Here is a 20,943-nt window from a genome sequence, read left to right as displayed (position 1 = left end):
GTTGGAGCTGTCAACCCGGTAGCTTGGCAGTCTCCGATGCCGCCTGGCATGTCCCGAACAGCGACTCCTAAACTCTCCGAAGGCACGTCAAGTGCATCAGGCTTCAAGATCCGACAGGAGTGCCATCAGATTGAATTCAAAATCCATGTTCGCATTGTTCACGCTCCTTGCTGTGTCTGCCAATGCATTGAGTTGACGTATTGTTGAGCTCCGGAGTAGCACATCTCAACGAGTCGTGCTCGGATCCCGATCAGCTCAACGAATGCTGCTCGGCGGCCCGTCATAATGCGCGCTAGCTTCCCGACCATTCTGCGCGTAATGTTTGCTTTCCTCACCGCTGTTATTGGTTCATCATGCCCACGTTGCGCTACGTTTACGTGCGGCGGTCACATTCAGCGTTCGGCACCTAGCGTGCGTAAAAAGAGTTGTGATTGTTGGTATATCGGACGTTCAGACATGATATTGTAGCAAGTCGGTAGTACTACAGCAGAGACATTCAAAAGCCCGATGTTGGTTTAACACCGGACGCACCCATTTTCCTATCTCTACATTCCCGCTCTAAATGTTACACAAAATCCTTTCATTCTCAAGCCCAAAGCACCGCCCTGCAGAGTCTCTCCAAGTTTCATGGAGAAATCTACAAAGTAGCGCCAACAAGCTTGGCGTAGGCCTCGGTGCTGAAGGACTTGGGCCTCTCGATGGGTGCGCCGACGGCACGGTCGATGATGAGTTGAGGAAGGACACCGAGCGCACGCGATACACCGAAAAGAACGGTGTAGTAGTTCTGCTCGGTGAGGCCGTAGTACTGGAGGAGGACACCGGAGTGGGCATCGACGTTGGGGTATGGGTTCTTGGTCTTTCCGTGCTCAGTGAGAACACCGGGGGCGATCTTGTAGACCTGGCTGACGAGCTTGAACATGGGGTCATCGGGCAGGTGCTTCTGGGCAAACTCGCGCTGGGAAACGTAGCGGGGGTCGGTCTTGCGGAGGACGGCGTGGCCGTATCCAGGAACGACTTGGCCGGCCTTGAGGGTAGACCACAGGTAATCCTTGATGGCCTGGTCGCTGAGGTCGTTGCCAACAGCCTTCTTCATCTTCTGGAGCCAGACGAGGACTTCCTGGTTGGCCAGTCCGTGGAGAGGACCAGCAAGACCGTTCAGACCAGCAGCGAGAGAGAGGTAAGGCGAGCTGAGCGCGCTGCCGACCAAGTGGGTGGTGTGGGCGCTGACGTTTCCACCCTCGTGGTCGGTGTGGATGGTGAGGTACAGACGCATCAGCTCAACGAAGTCCTTGTTCTCGGAGAAACCGAGCTGGTTGGCCAAGTTGAACGAGTAGTCCTTGTCCTTCTGGATGGGTGCGACCTTGCCGTCCTTGTAGACGTTGCGGTAGATCTTCGCGGCGATGGTGGGAAGCTTGGCAATGAGATCCATGGCGTCCTCAAAGGTGTGCTCCCAGTACTCGCTCTTCTTCATGCCCTTAGCATAGGCCTTGGCGAAGTTGGACTCGTGCTCGAGAGCAGTGACGGCGATGGAGAACTGAGCCATTGGGTGGAGATCGCTCGGGCAGCGGTCGATGAGCTCCTCAACGAACTTGGGGATGTCGGAGCGGGCGGCCCACTCGGCGGACAGGTCGCGGACCTGCTGCTCGGAAGGAACCTCGCCGGTCAACAAGAGCCAGAAAAGACCTTCTGGGAGAGGCTCCTGGCCACCGGGGGCCTTGGGGAGGAGCTGCTGGCATTCGGGGATCTATGAACATGAGCATTGGCTTCGAACGTCCTTGGAGAAGTGACGTACGGTCTTGCCGCGGAAACGGATACCCTCCTCGGAGTCGAGGACAGAGCCCTATGCACTGTAAGCTGACTGCCGATGCGGGTGTAGTTCGGGAGCTGCGCATACCTCCCACACGAGGGACTTGATGCCACGGGCACCACCGTAGACCTGGTCGAGGGTGACCTCGCCGATGACCTTGTTGCCGTGCTCCCTGGACATTGATGTTAATGTTTGCTCCAGAGACTGTGGGCGTGACGGGCACGTACTTGCGGAGCTTCTTGATCTTCTCAATCTCGCCAGGGAGCTTGTTGGCGAAGGTCTCCTTCAGCGACTGCAGGTGGCATCGTTAGCGTCGTTCTGCGAGATGCGCACTGAAGAGACAAACAGTGGTCTTGCTGGAGTAGAAGCGGAGGCCATTGAAGGCAGTGGTCCGCAGAGGAGCGGCAGCGCGGAAGGCGCCAGTCAATCGCAGAGCTGAAGCCATTTTCTGAGATGTGAGATGGAGGTGGAAGGTGGATGCGCGGGTGGGTGGAGAAGATAAAAAGCTGCTGCGCCGGCCGGAATTTGACGAGCTCGGAAGAGTGCTTCAACCCAGCGTCATAGCGCGGGATGGATCCTTGCACCTGCGGTCAATAGTCGGGATACCCGCGCACGCCGATGCTCGTAATATTGCATAAGTCTATCGTGAGACTACTTTACGTAGAGGAGCTGTCTCTGCGATATACCGATGAGGGTGCCTCTTGGATGCTGAGTTCTTTTGCAACACTAGTCGTTGACAATCATGTACTGCATGCGCCAAATAGCTCATCAACTTGGAAGCAATCAAGAATATGCGAGCCGCGTATCCGGCGCCTCTCAGCGGCCGGCTGGGCGAGCACATGTGTCCGTGGTATTAAGCTCGTGCATTGCACCATGAGACTTCCACGAAGGTTGCACTCCAAGCTGCGGGGCATTTGCAAGAATCCAGCGTCGTCACAAGCAAGTAACGAACCTTTGTTCATGTGTTTAGGAAATCATTATGAATTCACATTCCATCTCTACTGGACAGTCAATCGATGAGTAGGGTCCAAGTGGCTCTCCATCTGCCGACGTACCTAGGTAATGCAAGACATCAACCTCGCAAGGAAGACACTCCAATCACGTGTGCCGCTAGCGTAGTTTCTTCGTGGGCACCGCAAGGGCCACCGTCTAGCCATCTCCTCTCTCGCAACACACTGCACAGGTTTCAACTGCACCTGCGCGCTGGTAGACCACCAAGCTGTCTCTCATCTCGCTCCACTGTCTCTTCGACTCGCCGGCTCGCCGCGACTCTTTTGCAGTGAAGGTAACCACTTTGCGCAGACCGCTCTTACCGTGTGCCTGCGCGTCCTAGATTGAAGCGCACAGCAGCTTCTGTCCGCTCCAAGCAGCCGCGCATTCCTTCAGGGTTTCTGAACACCTACAACTTTGCGCACACTACTTCATCACCTGCTCGACCATTCCACTCTCTTCGTACCACCTAGACCTTTCTACTTAGGCGATTGACTTGCGATCTCGAGTAAAGTTCTTGTTTGTTGTCGCGGCTGCTCCCGACACCCTTCTCTCGTGCGCACGATCGCTGGACGTTTCTTCTCTTTCTCTACGAGTCTAATAGACATCAGACGTAGTCATGGCAGCGTTAGAGGAGTTGACCACGACATTACAGTCATTATCGACCTTGAAACCACCAGGAGTCACGCCCACCAAGGTGAAGGCCATAACGCAGATTTGCGTAGACAATATTCAGGTATGCTGGCAGCGTGGTGCTTCTACATCTCTTTCCTTGTCAAGGATCCATACTAAGGCTTCGCTCTCCCGTATAGTACGACAAGGTCCTCATCGAGAAGATTCTTCTACAGTATTCGAACAGTCCCGCCACACACAAGCTAGGGGTGCTATACGTCGTAGACTCCGTGATCCGCCAATGGGTCGAGAAGGCCAAGAAGGCCGGCCAGGCCGTTTCGAAGCAAGCTGCGCCAGGTACATATGCGTCGGGTGTGCAGCTCGTGCGTGAAGCACTACCGGTTGTCTTGAAAGACCTGGTCAAAAACGCACCGGAGACCCAGAAAGAGAAGATTTCTAAACTTTTAGATATTTGGCAGCGCGGGCAGACATTCCCACCCGACATGATCGCCAGCATGAAGCAGCTTGTCAATGGCACATCTAACAGTATGTTTCAGGCAAGCATCGCATTTGTCCACCTTACTGATACAGATCAGATGCTCCAGCTGCACACTCCGGTCAATTGCTGAGCAACGGTACGCAGCAGGCATACAACACTCAAGCTAACCAACAGTCTGTACCCCCTCCACCACCTGCTCCCGCCGTACAACCACAACAGGACCAGAGCTCACTTTATGCGGCGTTTGCAGCCTTAGGCCACCAAAACAGCCAGACTAACGGCGCACCTCCTGCGCCCCCTTCTCTTTCTTTTCCTCAAAGCATGGTGCCCCCCCCTCCACCAGGATTTGTACCGCCACCTCCCCCAGGAGCTACAGGACAACCTGCGTTGCCGCCCCCACCAGCTGGAACGAACGATATGACTGGTCAAATACTGCAGGCGATGAGCGCTGGACTGATTGCCCCTGACCAAGCTATACAAGTATTGAATGCTATGGCCGCAGCCCAAAACGGAGGAGCTCCTCTGCCCTCATTGCAATCCGTGGCTGCGCAGCCAGCTCAGCTGGCATTCCCCGATCCACATAGCCAGGGACCGCAGAATGGTGCTCAGCCAGAGCGATATGATCCAAATGAAAGTAGATACCGAGATCGTAGCAGGTCGCCTGATTACCAGCGTCGACAACCTTCGCCCCCTCGTAGATCACCGCCAAATGTCAATCGCCGGGAAAGCCCCACCTATGGTGTGTATGATCCCAATGCAGGCTCTGACGGCAACACACCGAGTCGTTTTGATCGTGGTGAACGAGGCCGCGGGCGTGGTAAGCAACGTGGCGGCCGAAATGACCGAAATGAGTATCGGCAACGCTCGCCTGCGAGACGACAGCCGAGTCCGCCTAGAAATTCTTATGGTAACTCAAAGTACATTGAATGGGATAGCAACCTGCCTCAAGACCACATCAGGGTCCTTAGTCGCACCTTGTTCGTAGGTGGCGCAGGGGGTACAGAGGGTGAGATTCGAAGCATCTTCAGTCGTTTTGGTCAAGTTCAGACGTGCATTGTCAACTTAGAGAAACGGCACGCCTTCGTCAAGATGTTGACTCGCCCCGACGCCGTACATGCGAAGGAAGGTATGGACAACTTGCAGGATGCTGTCGCTCAATCGAAAGCTCGCCAGGTATGTAGCTCTGGTCACTATCGGATGATAGCTACTAATACACACAGACGCGCTGGGGCGTAGGCTTTGGCCCCCGGGACTGCAGCGATTACCAAAGCGGCATTAGTGTCATTCCCATTTCACGGCTTACGGATGCTGACCGCAAATGGGCGTTGACAGCTGAGCACGGCGGAACTGGTGGTCGACCCCTGGAGGGTGGCATGGTGCTGGAAGAGCCTGATATTGAAATCGGGGCTGGTGTCTCTTCAAAGGGTAAGCATATGTACGTCCTTGCAAGAACTGCTTACTGACCCCGTCTAGCTATCAGTCGCCGAGTTCCTACCGACGCTCCTCGTGGTGGCGGTCGTGGAAACTTCAATGGGGGGCGAGGTAATGGCGAGAACGGGCACAAACATCGCAAGCAGCAACAGCAGCAACAACAGCAGCAACCGCATCAACAACACCAGCATCAACAACCGCACCATCACCAACAGGACCACCGCCTGGCACATGATCCTCGCCATGTCTCCCCACGGCCAGAGCCGATGATCGCAGTCCCACCAGCTGTACCAGGCTTCGGTTTCCAGTTGCCAGGATTTGGATGATTAACCCACACATGCAGATGGAATTGATACGTGTTGAACCTTGATGCAGCAGCGACTACCTGAGTGGCTGTCGATTACCTTCGATTATCGATGCTTATCATTAGCATGTATAGGCACGAGGACCTCTTATTCTTTTGTATGTGTGGCGTTCGTGAGCATTTCCACGGCACTTTCGGAGCATTGCATGGCGCTGTGGCATCAAAATCTTTTCCGATAAGTTAAAAAGTAGGACCTCTTCATGCCGGCCCAGGTTATACTGGGCATTGTCATATATGGTTATCCGTGGGCGACCATTGTCTAGGAATGTCGCGTGTACGATTAGAAGGGTTATTGGTCCAACATTGGCTGTGAGACTTGAGAAGCATGAACTATGCCGAACGAGACAATAAATACGATATGTTCAATTGTTTTTGATTCGTTGGTGTTATCTATATCTTGAAAGCTTCGTGCTCAACATCGAAGGTTGTTGAGCTCGAGGCATTCTTGCATTCATTTCTTTCATCTGAGTCGTGATCAGCAGATGTCCTCCATCGTTTTGCTCCAGACTCCAGGAATGTCAAGCGTTAATGTCCGTCCGCATCCCCATCACTGCTCGTCCCAGGTCAAATTGAACCGTCCCGGCGCATTCTGATACTCTCCCAGACACTTGATCACCTCCTCCGCATCCAATGCCTCCACCAAGATGCCCGCATTCCCCGGACTTATGAACCCACTTCCCACAGCATTCTTAACCCACTCAATCAACCCCGTCCAGTACCCATCCACATTCATAACCACCACAGGCATCGAGTGAATCCCCAGCTGATTCCACGTCGTAACCTCCATCAATTCTTCAAACGTCCCGTACCCACCCGACAACGCAACGAAGCCACCGCCCGGCCCGCCAGCAATGACCTCGCGCGCCATCATCTGCTTGCGTGTGTGCATATCCGGCACGACGGTCGTGCGGCCGTAGACGGAGGCATCGATGTGCGAAGCGGGGTTCGAAGGGTCGAAAGACGGGGATTGCTCGAGCGCGGTCAGGGCGCGCGGGATGATGCCGTGGACGCTCGAGGGGCCGGAGAGGGAAACGAGCGTGCGGGCTACTTCGCCCATTAGCCCGACTGTGCCGCCGCCGTAGACGAGGTTGATGCCCGCCTTGTGCAGGGCGGTTGCGAGGGCGCGCGCGGCGGCCATGTGCACTGGCGATGTGCCTTCGGAGGCGCCGCAGCTGCGGGGTGGATTAGTATGGTGATGTGAGAGGTGGTAGAGATTGAGACGTACAATACACAGACGACGGGCTGCTTCTTGGGTTCGCCATTTTCGGCGGGGATGGCGGTAGTAGACATGGTGAAGGTCGAGTCTCGATAGTCGGAACCGTTGTCGGAAAGAACAGCAGAGCAATCGCGGTTGAAATGAGGGGCGGTGGTACAAGTCTAATTAAGTCTAAAGTGAGTGGGCGAGGCCGTGCTATGTAGGCGTCGGCCGTGAGTCATTGTAAAACACATGCATCACGAGAAGGATGTGATTCCTCGACTCTTAGTTCACAGCAACCGGTGATATCGGAAAAGGAAAGATTCCGCATACTTGTCGCCGCGTGCCGAGCGCGATTGGCCCTCGTTCGGCCAGACCCTGGCTGTAACTGCTTCAGGACGTGGGGGCTTGGCACCATGCCTCCACCCGTTCTTTGCGACTCGGAGACGTATTCACTGTTGTTGCTTCATCAGTTGTTCTTTCGCTTCGATATCTGTGAACCGCATAATTGGACCCGTCGTTCCAATTGAAGCCACGAATCATGGCTGATACCGCAGCAGCGCCTGCGCGGCAGGAAGAAGGCGGAACGAGTGTAAGTTTCTCAGCTTTCAGAGAGTTATGAGAGCTAATTTGTCATGTTCAGATATACCGCTCGCTCGCCCAGAGCGTGGGCATGTTCCTTCTGATCCAGGGTGGCATGAAGTATTTCCTCAATACTGGTGCTAAGACTCCCGCTGCGCCCGCGCAATCCGGAGCCGCCGTCCCCAGTACCGCGAATACTGGCGCCAACGTCGTGATTCCTAGCTGGGAAGAACGACCGCATTCGCTCGAACCTGGTGTTGAATACAGCCATGTGCCGTACAAGATTTCGCCAATCTGGCCCGATAACCCAGAGGTTGACATCCTCATGTACATCTCGCCGTCCACCGCTGCGCCCTCACTCAAGTCGATGCCCAAGGACTCGCTCCTGATCAACGAGACGAATTTCAAGATTGGCGACTATAAACAGAAGCGGGAGATACAAACCGAGTTCAAGGTGCCCAAGGAGGTGCAGCACAATGCGATTCTGAACGCGCATTTCTACGTTGGTAAGAGTGGCAGTGTGCTCGATCCTACAGCAGCGGGTTATGACCCAGGAAAGGCATACCATGTCGTGCGCCCATTGTCGGCGTACCAGGTCAAGAAGAAGGCCAAGAAGACGCGAAACCTGCTCAGCGACATGCCATCGAAAGAAGAAGAGACGGAAGAGGAAAAGAACGCGCCCAAGGTCTTTGCCAACTACTACCATCCCAATTTTACCATCGCCTTTATTCCGGACACACTGCAATTTGCGTACCCGCAGATGCACCCCGGTCCGCGCAAATACGTCCAGCTGGAGTCTACCGGCGCTCGCGATGCCTCTGGCCAACACGGCTGGTACTATCCTATTCTCTTCACAAACACTTTCTGGCAGCTGAAGAAGGAAATGATTGAACTGAATGACACCGTCAAGACACTCCCGTTGAACGTCGACCTGAAGAACCTTGCTCACTGGAAATTCAACATCTTCGCGTCCATGGATGAGAACATCAAGAGCAACGCAGCAGCAGCCGCTGCCGGCCAGTCGACTCCGGGAGGTGGCGATGGCACCGAGATGGAGATGTTCAAGGAGATTCTGATTGACAGCAATTCTTATTTGCTTGCGATTACCGCCATCGTCTCTGTCTTCCACATGGTCTTCGAGATGTTGGCCTTCAAGAACGATGTCCAGCATTGGCGCAAGAAGAAGGACAATGTCGGTACCTCTGTCCGTACCATCTTGGCCAACGTCTTTATGCAAGCCGTCATCTTCTTATACCTTATGGACAACAACGAGAACACTTCCTGGATGATTCTCTTCGGTCAGGGTATGGGTATCGCCATTGAAGCCTGGAAAATCACCAAGATGGTCAATGTGCGCTTCCGTCCCGGTGGCCCTGACTCATACCTTCCCTACACCATCCAATTCGAAGACAAACACGTCCTTTCTGAAACCGAGAAGAAGACTGAAGAGTACGATGAGATTGCTTTCCGTTACCTGTATATGGTCGCTGTACCGTTGCTGGTCGCATACGCGGGTTATTCCCTCGCATATGAGACCCACAAGTCGTGGTACTCTTTCATCATAACCACACTTGTCGGCTCTGTGTACGCTTACGGTTTCCTGATGATGGTACCCTCGCTCTACATCAACTACCGCCTCAAATCTGTGGCGCATATGCCCGGTCGCGCCATGACCTACAAATTCCTCAACACTTTTATCGACGATCTCTTCGCCTTTACCATCAAGATGCCTACTCTCCATCGCCTGGCCACACTCCGTGACGACGTCATCTTCTTTGTCTACCTGTATCAGACTTACAAGTACAAGGTCGACTACACCCGTGTCAACGAGTTTGGGCAAGGTGGTGATGACGAAGAAGTCGAAGAGAAGGATGCGAACAGGCCGCTCGCTGCTGCGCCAGACGCTGATAGGAGTCTTAAGGTACCTGACGCGGAGAAGGTTGCTAAGAGCGAGGCAAAGAAGGAGGAGGCGAAAGCTTCTGGGAGATCAACGAAAGGTAGCGCGAAACAGCGGAAGTAGGACTCCTCGGTGACTAAGTGGAAGTCGATTTGGGTATCGACCGCGCAGGGGCCCATGAGGTATACTGTTCCGCGGTAGTCTTGAGGGGGTGTTGGATATTTGATAGCTTATTAATTCGAACACATTGTTGGACGAATCTTGTGACTGCCACTTAGTGACCCTTTACGTATTGTGTTGCTTCGAAAGATGTACAGATAATCCCTAGTTTAGCCGAGGTTCATCGTACCTCGTGACTCCGCGCATCTTCCAACGCGTCTCACCCAGACTAAGCCTGGTAGCCAGTGACTGAGAGACGCCAAGATTCTCCCAATAATCGTCCCCCATATTTGAGTCGTGTGGTCAATATGTCAAGTCCGCAAGCTCGCAAAAGACACCCAAAGAAAAGCGCCTTTTCATGTGAAGCCTGCAGGACTCGGAAGGTATGCTCGCTAAACCCTCATGTATGGGAGTGCTAACATGCCGGCTCAGGTGAAATGTGATGCCATACACCCAGTCTGTACTCGATGCAACGTGCGAGGCGAAGAATGCGTGTATAAACTGTCCGCAAGCCCATCAAAATCACAGACCACAACGTACTAACACTCCAGCAGAAATCCCACGCTGTCCTATACACAGCGTCTCGAGCAAAAAGTCGCGCAGCTCGAAGAGGCATTATCACAGGCCAGGCGGCACTCCCACGGCTCTATTGATCCAGCGCTCGGTCAGTCATTTTCTGACTACCAGCCTCGTTCCGAGCACACTGTGGTTCCGGACGACGCGACTGCGACTTTGCCTCTTGATGATTCCATCAGTCTGTTTAAACTGCCGGGCAGCGTGAGAGCACTTACGATTCAGAAGTCGCAGGCTGATCTAGAGGTCGCGGCGAATAAAGAGACGTTGGTGAATAGCGCGTGGAGGGAGAGGGTGTATGAGAGACTTGCGGATACACCAGTATGTTGCACTGCCATTGTTGTAAGTTTGTGACGTAAGAAGCTTACTTGGACTACAGGAACCTTTCCGCTCGCTGCTCGACTCGCATTTCTGCTGGATCCAGCCTCTGTTTAATTTTGTGTATAGGCCTGCATTTACTCGTAGGTCATGTATACTTCTTAGCAATGTTTTATCTGCTGAGAAAAGGTGTAGGTGATATGAAAAATGGCGGCCCTTACTTCTCGCAAGCACTTCTGAACACTATCCTCTCGCACTCAATACGCTGGTGCAGGGGTGAGCCAGGGATGGATGAACTGCTTGCTCCATTTGACAACGGGGCAGCGTTCTCCAAGGATGCGGTCAAATATCTGTTCGAAGATATACAGCAGGGGCATAGTAAGGTCCCTACTGTGCAAGCGCTTCTGCTCTTAAGTGCTCAAGAGTGTGGTCGAGGTAATCGAACTCAGGCATGGCTATACAGTGGCATGGCATTCCGCCTCATTGATGACATGGGCATCTGCATCGACGGCAAGCGACACGCTGATGCCAGCTCATTCTCTGCAGAAGATATCGAGATCCGCAACCGGTTGTTCTGGAGTTGCTACTTTTGGGACAAGCTCATATCGTTGTACTTTGGGCGGTCGCCCCTGATACAGTACTCTGAGATCAGTCCGCCACGAGTTCTCAGTAAGATCTTGTTGGCTTAGTGACGATATAGCGCTGACGCGGAACAGTGGATGATACGGCTGAACTAGAGCTGTGGATGCCACACGGATTACTGTCTTCATATCCGCCTAAACAAGCTCACTCAATCTCCTGCTTCATCCAGATGTGCGGGCTCGCTGAGATCTTGAACCAGGTCCTCATCAATCTTTACAGTACCGCGCAGAATCTCTCTGCGGCACAAGCTATCCAGTGCGCGATTACGGAAGGATCAAAACTACGAGCCTGGTGGCGAGACCTGCCAGAACACCTCAAGATCAATCTTGCTGATCCCGCCCTCGAATGCCCTCCGAGCCACATTGTCACACTCAAGTAAGTTACCAAAATCTGATAAGGGTCAACAGCTAACACAACTGAGTTGTCTCTATCACACGATCAACATCCTCCTCCATCGCGCCAGACTGAAGCTGGAAAGGAATGCTCAATCTACTGCTATACCCGCCGAGAACAACCCCTTGATCCAATGCATATCCTCCGCAACATCAACAGTCGCACTCTACGAGCTATACAACCGGACTTTCGGTGAGGGCCACGTCGTGCTCGCTTTAGCTTACAGTCTTTACACTGCAACTTCGATATTCTTGCTCGAGGTGCAAGCGGTCGGACACGCTGCGCCGAGCACACTAGAGCGCCTATCTCTCTGCGTCGCAACGCTCGAACGACTGCGCGCCACAAGTCCCGGTAATCACTCTCCACTCATAGAAGAAACATGTCTAATCCCCACCCCTAGTCCTCGAAACCTCACTCAAATCAATATCGCGAGAAATCGGCGCTCTCGGCATCCAACTCGTCCCTACGTCCTCAACTTCATCCGCGCCCGAAACCGAACGACTGCCCGACATCCCAGACCCACCTGCCTTCGAACAGTACGACGATTCGGTGCTGCTTGATTATTCGTATTTGAATGTGAACGGGCAGGATGGCGCGATGAGCTATAATTTGCTGGATATGCCACCGGAAATGTATGAGGCGTTTTCGCAGATTGAGCCGTTGAGCGTTATTATGGATCCGGGGTTTGATTTGTTTTGAAGGGGTTAAGAGATATGGAGAAATTTGCCAGGTGAGATTTTACACAACGTGTTTCTTCTTGTTGCAGCATTGAGGTTGCAAGGTTGAATCGCAGACACTGCATTGATTTCACCACTTACATGCCTCGCATTGTTCGTTGCATACCTCTGGACAATGTCGGAACCATTGTGAAGCAACGGACCCGATATATGACACTGATTAGATTCGTTCCCATGTATCCAGACAGAAACTCACTCCGACCTGAACAAATTTATCTATATTCACGCTCTTGCAAGTCAATCGCCTCAGATATTTACATGTTCCATTCCTGGTCACATTCTACATACGCAAAAAACATGGCCTCATCCACCAGCATCCCTTGTCCCGCCAGCACATTCATGCTCTCCCACGCCCAACTCGCCGCAATGGAAGAATGGGCCTTCCTTACCCACCTCCACCTCCACCGCAGCTCGCGCCCCCAATCCCAACAATCCTTCCTCCAAGCCCGCCAACACCGCTATCCCTCCATCCCCGCCTACAACTTCCAAGCCACCCTCTCCACCATCCCTCCATCGAGCCTTGTCCTCTTCCCAGCATGGTGCAAAGCCCACTCGCTCGACTCGGGAAAGCACACAAGCTACGCGCAGTATCTGAGCGAGGTGAATCTCCTACCCTACGAAGGCGACCCCGCAGACTATCCGGGCTTGTACCACTTCGTCTGCATGATTCACTGCGGGACGAACCGCTTCGAGGGGTTCGAGAGGAAAGACCAGATGTCTGTGCGTTGGATCTTGAACTGCTTCTACGAATCGCGGTACTTGGCCGATTTCGGCGGGTTGGGGGATGTTGTAGGCGGGCGCTGGAGCATCGTGGCGACATTGACAAATGACTCGGGCGATTGTAACCGCGGAATCCACAAAGTGCACGAGTACGCGACACCGGGCCCGGTGCGTCTGATGAAGGTGCTGGCGTCCGAGGCGTTGTGGCCCGGTCATTCGGCGCGGGAGATTGGTATATTGGCGACGCTGCGTGGCGGGTGTGCTAATATCGTGCAGAGCTTTGATTCATACACGCCATCAGGCAGGCATGATCTGCCGTGGTTGATCATGGAGATGTGCAACGCGCAATCACTGTGGAACCGCGCGAAGAAGTACTGGAAAGCCGAGGAGGACGTGCCGGAGTTGTTCATCTGGCACGTATTCATCAGTTTACTCGAGGCGGTGAAGTATTGCCACTACGGTCCTGGTGAAGAGGATTGGGATCCGATATACCATCGCGATATCACGCTGAGTAACGTCCTGCTGCATTATCCTACAGATGACAAGACAGGCTATCCAGACGTCAAGCTCGCGGATTTCGGCTGCGCTGTTACGCGCTCGGAAGCTACAGCTAAGCAGCTCAAGATCGCTGATATGCCAGAGGTATGTCCTAGTGCTATTCCGCCCGAGGGCGCGCTGGCGGCCAAGGCCACTGACATGTACCAGGTCGGCGCGATCGTCAAGGAGCTGATGGAAAAGGAGCGTAATAGCCATGGGCGCGCGCTTGTGAGGACGTACTCCAAGACGCTGCAGTATCTTGCCGATTGCTGTACGATCCTCCTTGCAGCGAAGCGCCCGGATGCTGCGAGTATGCTGCGTATTGTTCGAACGAACCGTGATGATTTGTTGGCTGCGGGTAGTGTTAGGCATGAGAGGCTGAGGGGTGAGTAAAGTGGAGTCTACGTGAGTATCCTCGAGTCTCACTAGACAATTAGTACGTAACATGATATGCCAATGTGGAGGTTTGCAACAAGAAACACGTTTGGCAACATGTGCATTTGAACATGGTCTGATCATACACAGACTACTATCCCCTACTACGTAGCGAAAACTACGCCGCTACGAGATAAAAATTAGATTCTTAGACTTTAAAGCCAGGGGTAGGGAAAGTGGTCCAGTTGGCTCAGTGTGTTGTGGCGGGCTATATTATCATGGGATTAAGACACCTACCGTCAGCGCTAATACATTCAATCGCAGTTACCGTGGTACGCTTAACGCGCGCGCCTCTATAGCTCTCTCGCATTCCTTCCTTGCCAACGAGGATTTTGACATAGTTGGGCATGCTTACCTTCAGCGGAACATTTTGTAGCTCCTTCTCGATCACTTCGAACCAGTAGGCGACCTTGTTGTAGATATTAAAACTACTCCAGTCTTGCGCCCTCTTCTTTCTCGCTACGATCTCTGGACGGCGTCTTTCGAGTGCCTTGGCCCAGTTGACGCCTGGAGCCTTCTGAGGTCTACCCGCTAAGGCCCGATGGCGGGTTGCACTGAAAGCCGGTGATGCCACATATTTCATTCGTACGGGTTGTCCTAAAGAACTTATATGTAATAAGGATTCGACGACGGCGTTCTCTTCGCATGGGGTAAGGTACTGCTGGCTCTGTGCTTTGGCTTCTCTGGAGCGTCGCCCGCGTGCGCGATGATGTAGGGTAGATAGCGGGACGTTGGCGTGTGCAGCTCGGGCAGACCAGGTGTTAAGAATGCCACCAGGAACGTCCTCAGCTAATACACGACTGGATTTATCCATATCAGCTTGCTGTAGTGAGTAACGGTCAGTCGTGAGGCGATCCAGCCAGCAACGAGGGCCAGTGAGCGCGGCCGGCCAAGGCCCGCCGAAAGGCACCCAACAAAGGGCCAGCGTGCATTGTGAGTATTTCAAGCTCCACCAAACTGAGCAAACTGGGCAAAGCAGACAAACATTCTTAGCATTCACGTGGTGCTTAGCCACATGGAGCATAACTGGACTAGGTGCTAATACAGCGAATAAAATACCCCTAATACATATTGAGCATCGTCCCTGCGGATGAATACGAGGACCCCGCCTTCTCCGATCGGCAAAACTCTCAGCCTTCACAGCCTTAAGTGCGGAAAACTGACGGAGAAAAACTTAGCTCTTCACCCGGCCCGTACTCTGCGTTAAAGTCTTAGGGCCTGTCTGGTACGCCAGTTTTGCTGGCCGTTTCGGCCTAATTAGGCAGCGTTTTAAAAACGGAGATGAGATGGAGCTCGTGTCTGGTAAAACGGAGTAATCGCCAGAGGAGCTGGGGATGCTATTTTGTTAGCGTTGCCACTAAGGATTGCATCCTGGTTTAGTGCTTATTGTACCCACAATCTACCTATTTGAGCGAGATGGAGCCTCCATTTTCTAGCAGCTGCTTCGAGGTACAGTTTCAATTCTGGTCGCTCCATTTTGCTAATCTAGATTCGGGCAACCCTCTGAGCTTAGCTCCTGCGCACTCCTTGTTACGAGCTTTACCTAATATATCACCAATACGGCCAGCAAAAACGGCGTAACCAGACAGGCCCTTAAACTCTCGGACTCTTAGGCGAAGGCGTTTCGCAGTCTTTCGCTTAATTAAGCTAGCTTGGATCTATACCCAACTGCTGAAGATAACCCGCTGCATGAGTATAGAAAGCCGAAGAAGTGCGACTTGATATTTCTTTTCTACATTCTGTATACCTTCCTGCCTACGAATCACGTTCGCCATACTCCAAGCAAGCAGGCCACCATTATGTTGCCGACTAACACAGTTACGACGACCCCTTCAAGCACACTACCTCCATCCGGCAATGCCTCTCAGGAAAACATCGAACTGCAACCCATACAAAGAGCAGCTATCCATGATCCTGGACATTTGTCAAGCGACGAATTCTCAAAGAATGCGGACCCTGCTGAATTCCTCCCACAGCCTTCAACAACAGTCTCCGTGGCGGAACGATGGAATCACCCAAGATCCAACATCTGCCGCACTGGCGCGACAATGTTCGCTTTTATGATCGCTGGTGCAAACGACGGCGCGTACGGTGTAGGATCGCCACTTGCTCGCGATGTCGAATCATGCTGATGTTCATCACAGGCCATCCTGCCGTACCTGGAGGAATTCTACAATCTAACATATGTGGTCGTATCCCTCGTCTTCCTCTCTCCTATGTGCGGCTACGTCGGCGCTGCGCTTCTCAACAACTGGATCCATGTCCGCTTCGGCCAGCGTGGAGCTGCTTTTTTAGCTCCCTTCTGCCATCTCTGCGCATATATTGGAATCGCGCTTCACCCGCCGTATCCGGTTCTGGTCGTAGTGTTCATCCTTGCAGAGTTTGGCAACGGCCTTGAAGATGCGGCGTGGAACGCGTGGCTGGGCAGCATGGCGAACTCGAACGAAGTCCTGGGGTTTCTGCACGGGTTCTTTGGACTTGGTGCAGTGCTGAGTCCACTTGCAGCCACCAGCTTAATTACGAAAAGTGGCTGGACGTGGTACCAGTTTTACTACCTCATGGTAAGGTGGCTTTCAAGCTCTTGTGTACAAGTATGTTGATAGAGGCACAGAGTGGCGGCGCCGTAATCGAATTAGCAACCTCATTTGCGGCCTTTTTCCCCATGACAGGCCAAAAGTACAGAGAATCGAAGCCACGAACTAAAGCAGGTTCTGATAGCCGCCTGAAGGAAGCGCTCAGAAGCCGAGCTACTTGGGTTGCTTCGGTGTTCTTCTTCTTGTACATTGGCGTTGAGGTGGCGCTTGGAGGATGGGTCGTCACATTCATGCGCCGAGAGCGAGCAGGAGGCGACTTCGCGTCCGGTATGGTTGCTACCGGTTTCTGGACAGGCATCACACTCGGTCGTGTCGTGCTTGGATTTGTGACTCCGAGGCTGGGAGAGAAGCTCGCAGTCCTAGTAAGTTGTGAAATGACGACTACCCTGAAAAAGCTGCCCACTTACTCTTGCCAGCTTTACATCACCTTCGCCATGGTATGCCAGCTCATATTCTGGCTGGTACCTTCTTTTCACGTCTCAGCCATCTTCGTTTCTCTCCAAGGCTTCTTCCTCGGCCCTCTCTTCCCTGCCACCATCGTAGCCGTAACTAAAGTGCTCCCTCCGTACCTGTACGTCTCGGCGATTGGATTCGCAGCTGCGTTCGGAGGCGGGGGAGGAGCCGTACTTCCCTTTGCCATTGGTTCACTAGCACAGGCAAAAGGTGTCAGTGTACTCCAACCTATCATTATGGCCGTCCTCGCCGTTCTGCTATCCTTATGGTTCTCCTTTCCCAAGCTCAACAAAAAGGCCGCTGGGGAAGCCTCTTCGGAACCCGAGACGAAATCATTGAAATTGCTGAACATCGACTTTGATCTTGTTGAGACTGGCAGACGGACATTCAACAAGAGCCGGGGGAGGTTGGTGAAAGCCTTCTCTAATACGTTCTCTATCACTAACACTGAAGGTTGTAGATAATCACGTGGTTGTTACCCTGACTATTGATAGTTCCCTTTGAGGCATCTTAATGCCAAGACTTTCTAGAAGTGTCTATGAACTCGTGACCGTGAGCAGAGCTTACCGGATAACAGCTGTCAGGGAGAGGTATTCAGCGCTAGCCCTATGTTACGAACCTGTAGGACGGGGCACAGCAGTCTGTGTAGGATACAGGATGCTGACCAGGGGGTCAACATAGAGGTCAGCATATAAGGACCAACGAATGACGCCACTCCGCAGGGCACGTGATCCCACTGAGCTACTCGATAGCTTTTAACACCCTATACAGAGCTCGCTTAGATAGAAGGTACCGACCAGGGTGGCGGCATCGCATAATTTTCCACGCCACACTAACTGCACGGCTGGTATAGCCTCGTGACGTTGTGGCTAGGTTCTTAAGATGGACTACCAATTCTTGAATTGGATCTTAGACATCCCGCTTTTATCCTGAGCAATCCAGTGTATAATCACCATATTGCTTCAGTAGAAGGCTCTTGATAGATGAAGAGCGACGGCGACGACGCGAGTGTAATTTATTAGTGCGGGATGGTCCTAAACACTTGAAAGTACCTACAGTACACTGTGGCCATATGCGAACAGAGAGTGCAACATGTAGATAAAGTTGTGTTTGTTCAAAGTAAAAGTACCCCTCACATTTTCCGGCAGGGGGTGTTTTTGTAACACAGTGAAGGATGTTACTAATGAAGAACTATCACTCATACAATAACACACCCAGGAGATGCTCGCCTGCCCCTCTAAGCCTTGTAGCTTCCCTTGAACGCCCTAGTGCGAACGGCCCTACCAGACGGTGTTTCCAGCTGAACCGGAGTATCCAGCTCGGCAGTACCCTGACGCGAACTTCTACCGCGCTTGGACGTTGCTACAGGAGTAGCAGGCGTCTGCAGCTTGCTAGCTGCCTTCGTCGGGCGACCAAGACGCTTCGCCGGCATAGGCGTATCTGGCTTCCTCTCTACCACGGTCACCTCCTTTTGCTCTACCATCACCTTCTTTGGCCGGCCGCGTTTTTTTGGCGGAAAGAGAGTGGTGCGAGGCGGCGTGACCTCCTCCCGCCGTGCAGGAGTTGAGGAAACAAAGACCACGTCATCCATGTCCTCATCTTTCGTGAGGCCATCCCGCACTACAGGAGCTGACCCAACGTAGATCACGTCAGACATGGCCTCGTCCTTCGTCTCGACGGGCGAAGAGAAGTTCGCGTCTAATGGCAGCAGGGAGAGATCTGAGGAGGATGAAGGTGAGGCCTGCAGTGGTGTCTGAGGCTGGTCGGCAGGAGAAGGGCGCGGAAGGGATATCGCAGGTGCTGATGGTGGGCTCGCGATCGAGCGAATCGACGGCAAAGATGCACTGAGGCTTACCTGGCTTGTCTCTTCAGTGCTAGAATATGTGAGGGTCGCGTTAGGCCACTCTTCATCCTTCTTCGCTGGAAGGACTTCTGCCTCTTGCATGATCTCATCTTTTTGCTTGAGGAACTTGTGCATGTCTCTTCGCTCCTTTCTGTTGTCCTCAATCTTCCAGTAGAAGATTTTGCTCTCAGCGACGCGATATTGCGTAGTACCTAGTGTGGGACTTTCGTGAGGCGACGCACCCTCTTGTATGGAGCGAAGCCAAGTGCCCTTATCTTCGTTGCCAGTCCGGACCACCATAGAATTTGGCGGCTGCTGAATCTTGATAGTAGAGGGTGGCTTGGACGTCTTGCGCTTCTCTGTGGCAAGCGGGTCCGAGAGCATATGACCAGGTGTATTCAGGTTGCGGGCGCCCATGAGGGCCTGCTGAAGCGTCCTCAGCGGCTTTGACGGCTTATCGACAGGAGTTTGTTGACCTGTCGGGCTGGCCTTAGTCGAGGCAGTTGGCGACGATGAAGAAGAATACAGATCTTCGTCGTTATAGTTAAGTCCATAAGTAGGTGAAGCATGTACTGCTGGGGCTTGTGCTGCGCTTGCAATACTCCCACCTTCCGATGTCGAGAAAGACGGGTATTTATAAGTACTCCGTCCGCTGGAAGGCTGCAACTCCTTGGAAGTCGAGGGTGGTGAAGAGTCATACCCACCGCGCCGTGTAGGTGGACGTGCCGGAAGGCTAGGAGTTAAGGAGGCAGCCTGTTCCATACCCGGTGTGTTGGGTGGGAAAGGTGAAGCAGCCTGTCTCATAACTGACGCGTAATCGAGGAAAGTCTCTTCTGGCGACTTTTTGCTTGAATTCAACACGCTCGAAAGAGGGTTTAGTGGCGTTTGTGAGATCTGAGCCAAAGGTGTCTTCGTTGCAGTTGATGGAGTAGTAATAGCCTTCTTCTCTTGTCGCAGCGGTGTAGCCAAAGTCTCGACAAGTGCATCAACATCAGTCATGATGGAGTCCTCCTTCTCCTTAATCGCGGCTGATGCAAGCAGCTTGTCCTTTCGACCGCTTAAGGGTCTGAACACCTCAGGGGTGGGTGTATTCGTAGGCGAGGGTTGCGAAAGCTCTGCATATGTCTCTTGCATTTCTGGAGCTCCTGCGACAACGCTGTCCTTGCGCTCGGCAGTTTCGCTCTTACGTCGCTTCGCCAAAAGTGCGCGCTCCTCATCAACTTCGACCCAGAGCTTTCGCTTCAGCGCGCTCATGGCGCCTTGCGCCTCTTGCTTATTGAGGTGAATTTGCAGCAAACGCTGGACTTCTGCATCCATGACCCGGACGAGCTCATGTGGATGGTAGAGTCGGTCCTGGTACTCTGGAGTGTTCTCGATAATGCGAGTGATGTGGAAAACGGCCAGGTTGACCTTGGCGCGGTCATTTCGGTACCGGTTGAAGTAGGGGAGAGTGGCGGACGCTGCTGCAGCGCCGGCTGTGAAGGCTAGCAACAAAGTTCCATGTTGCTTCAGAGTCTCATGGAGGATGGCGCCATCAATGAGGAAGCCGGTAAGCGCTTTGACTTTGGCCGATAGCGTGGTGAACTCTAGAGCGCCCGTGGGGAGTTGCGAGATTTGATCGACCATGATGTATCAAGTCGTTGTGGAATGCAAGGCCATGGAATAGGTGGTTGCAAGGTGGTCGTGGTTAGTGTCGAGAGTAGGGCGGGTTTACGAGGTTGGCGTGGGGACGAGAACGTGGTGCTTTATGTGCATTGGAGGCGAGCGCGTGATAATTTTCGTGGAAAGGTGAGGGCTGGCTGTCCAGACAAGGGGGTAACAGGCGCTGGAGTGTCACTATTGCCTGAGCGCAAGCTATGTGTGACACTTTCCAGAAAGTGAAATATGGATGGGCCGTCAGGATCCTCAAATCCGGTTGCAGGCGCGAGTATCGGAACCTGAAGTGTGGGAGTTCTTTGTGCTTGTACCGAGATGGTATATGGAAGTGTCGCTGAGTGGTCGGCGCATTAGACAAAGAAAGTCTCGGTTGTGAGAAAGATCGGCTGGTACTGCGACGCTACGCGGGGTCGTGATTATTTTGCTCCAGCGTTGCCATGGCGTCGTAGCATAATATTGAGGGAGATAAAATGCGCCTTCGCAGTGTCACCAGTACTTTGGTGGGT

The 20,943-nt window shown here is 53.1% G+C and overlaps 9 protein-coding genes across 9 annotated transcripts; 5 read left to right on the top strand and 4 right to left on the bottom strand.

The window, feature by feature from the left end:
* Positions 1-412: 412 nt before the first annotated feature.
* SNOG_01742 (hypothetical protein) lies at positions 413-2,285 on the bottom strand. The gene is made up of 5 exons (XM_001792322.1): positions 2,154-2,285; positions 2,035-2,099; positions 1,895-1,979; positions 1,793-1,840; positions 413-1,744 (listed from the first exon to the last, which is right to left on the bottom strand). The coding sequence occupies exons 1-5, from the start codon at positions 2,250-2,252 to the stop codon at positions 638-640; spliced, it is 1,404 nt and encodes a 467-aa protein (XP_001792374.1). The 5' UTR covers positions 2,253-2,285; the 3' UTR covers positions 413-637.
* A 1,131-nt stretch (positions 2,286-3,416) lies between these two features.
* Positions 3,417-5,609, top strand: SNOG_01741 (hypothetical protein; the record flags this gene model as incomplete). Its single annotated transcript, XM_001792321.1, has 6 exons — positions 3,417-3,533; positions 3,610-4,026; positions 4,411-4,651; positions 4,894-5,081; positions 5,129-5,333; positions 5,389-5,609. 6 exons carry the CDS (start codon positions 3,417-3,419, stop codon positions 5,607-5,609), a joined length of 1,389 nt encoding a protein of 462 aa, XP_001792373.1.
* Positions 5,610-6,250: 641 nt separating this feature from the next.
* On the bottom strand, positions 6,251-6,993 carry SNOG_01740 (hypothetical protein; the record flags this gene model as incomplete). Its single annotated transcript, XM_001792320.1, has 2 exons — positions 6,251-6,875; positions 6,929-6,993. 2 exons carry the CDS (start codon positions 6,991-6,993, stop codon positions 6,251-6,253), a joined length of 690 nt encoding a protein of 229 aa, XP_001792372.1.
* A 446-nt stretch (positions 6,994-7,439) lies between these two features.
* Positions 7,440-9,634, top strand: SNOG_01739 (hypothetical protein; the record flags this gene model as incomplete). Its single annotated transcript, XM_001792319.1, has 2 exons — positions 7,440-7,490; positions 7,542-9,634. The coding sequence occupies 2 exons, from the start codon at positions 7,440-7,442 to the stop codon at positions 9,498-9,500; spliced, it is 2,010 nt and encodes a 669-aa protein (XP_001792371.1). The 3' UTR covers positions 9,501-9,634.
* A 154-nt stretch (positions 9,635-9,788) lies between these two features.
* SNOG_01738 (hypothetical protein) lies at positions 9,789-12,440 on the top strand. Its single transcript, XM_001792318.1, has 7 exons — positions 9,789-9,919; positions 9,969-10,039; positions 10,493-10,570; positions 10,623-11,096; positions 11,144-11,444; positions 11,491-11,813; positions 11,863-12,440. Exons 2-7 carry the CDS (start codon positions 9,979-9,981, stop codon positions 12,159-12,161), a joined length of 1,536 nt encoding a protein of 511 aa, XP_001792370.1. The 5' UTR covers positions 9,789-9,919; positions 9,969-9,978; the 3' UTR covers positions 12,162-12,440.
* A 56-nt stretch (positions 12,441-12,496) lies between these two features.
* SNOG_01737 (hypothetical protein) lies at positions 12,497-13,849 on the top strand (the record flags this gene model as incomplete). The annotated part of the gene is made up of 1 exon (XM_001792317.1): positions 12,497-13,849. The coding sequence occupies one exon, from the start codon at positions 12,497-12,499 to the stop codon at positions 13,847-13,849; it is 1,353 nt and encodes a 450-aa protein (XP_001792369.1).
* A 197-nt stretch (positions 13,850-14,046) lies between these two features.
* SNOG_01736 (hypothetical protein) lies at positions 14,047-14,705 on the bottom strand (the record flags this gene model as incomplete). Its single annotated transcript, XM_001792316.1, has 2 exons — positions 14,047-14,099; positions 14,129-14,705. The coding sequence occupies 2 exons, from the start codon at positions 14,703-14,705 to the stop codon at positions 14,047-14,049; spliced, it is 630 nt and encodes a 209-aa protein (XP_001792368.1).
* Positions 14,706-15,939: 1,234 nt separating this feature from the next.
* Positions 15,940-17,402, top strand: SNOG_01735 (hypothetical protein; the record flags this gene model as incomplete). The annotated part of the gene is made up of 4 exons (XM_001792315.1): positions 15,940-15,984; positions 16,036-16,452; positions 16,503-16,847; positions 16,902-17,402. The coding sequence occupies 4 exons, from the start codon at positions 15,940-15,942 to the stop codon at positions 17,400-17,402; spliced, it is 1,308 nt and encodes a 435-aa protein (XP_001792367.1).
* A 773-nt stretch (positions 17,403-18,175) lies between these two features.
* SNOG_01734 (hypothetical protein) lies at positions 18,176-20,407 on the bottom strand (the record flags this gene model as incomplete). The annotated part of the gene is made up of 3 exons (XM_001792314.1): positions 18,176-18,679; positions 18,794-19,257; positions 19,546-20,407. 3 exons carry the CDS (start codon positions 20,405-20,407, stop codon positions 18,176-18,178), a joined length of 1,830 nt encoding a protein of 609 aa, XP_001792366.1.
* Between the last annotated feature and the right edge of the window lie 536 nt (positions 20,408-20,943).

Source organism: Parastagonospora nodorum (genome assembly GCF_000146915.1).
Source record: "Parastagonospora nodorum SN15 chromosome Unknown scaffold_2, whole genome shotgun sequence".
NCBI classification, from domain to species: Eukaryota; Fungi; Ascomycota; class Dothideomycetes; order Pleosporales; family Phaeosphaeriaceae; genus Parastagonospora; species Parastagonospora nodorum.
This window is presented reverse-complemented; position numbering and strand designations above follow the sequence as displayed.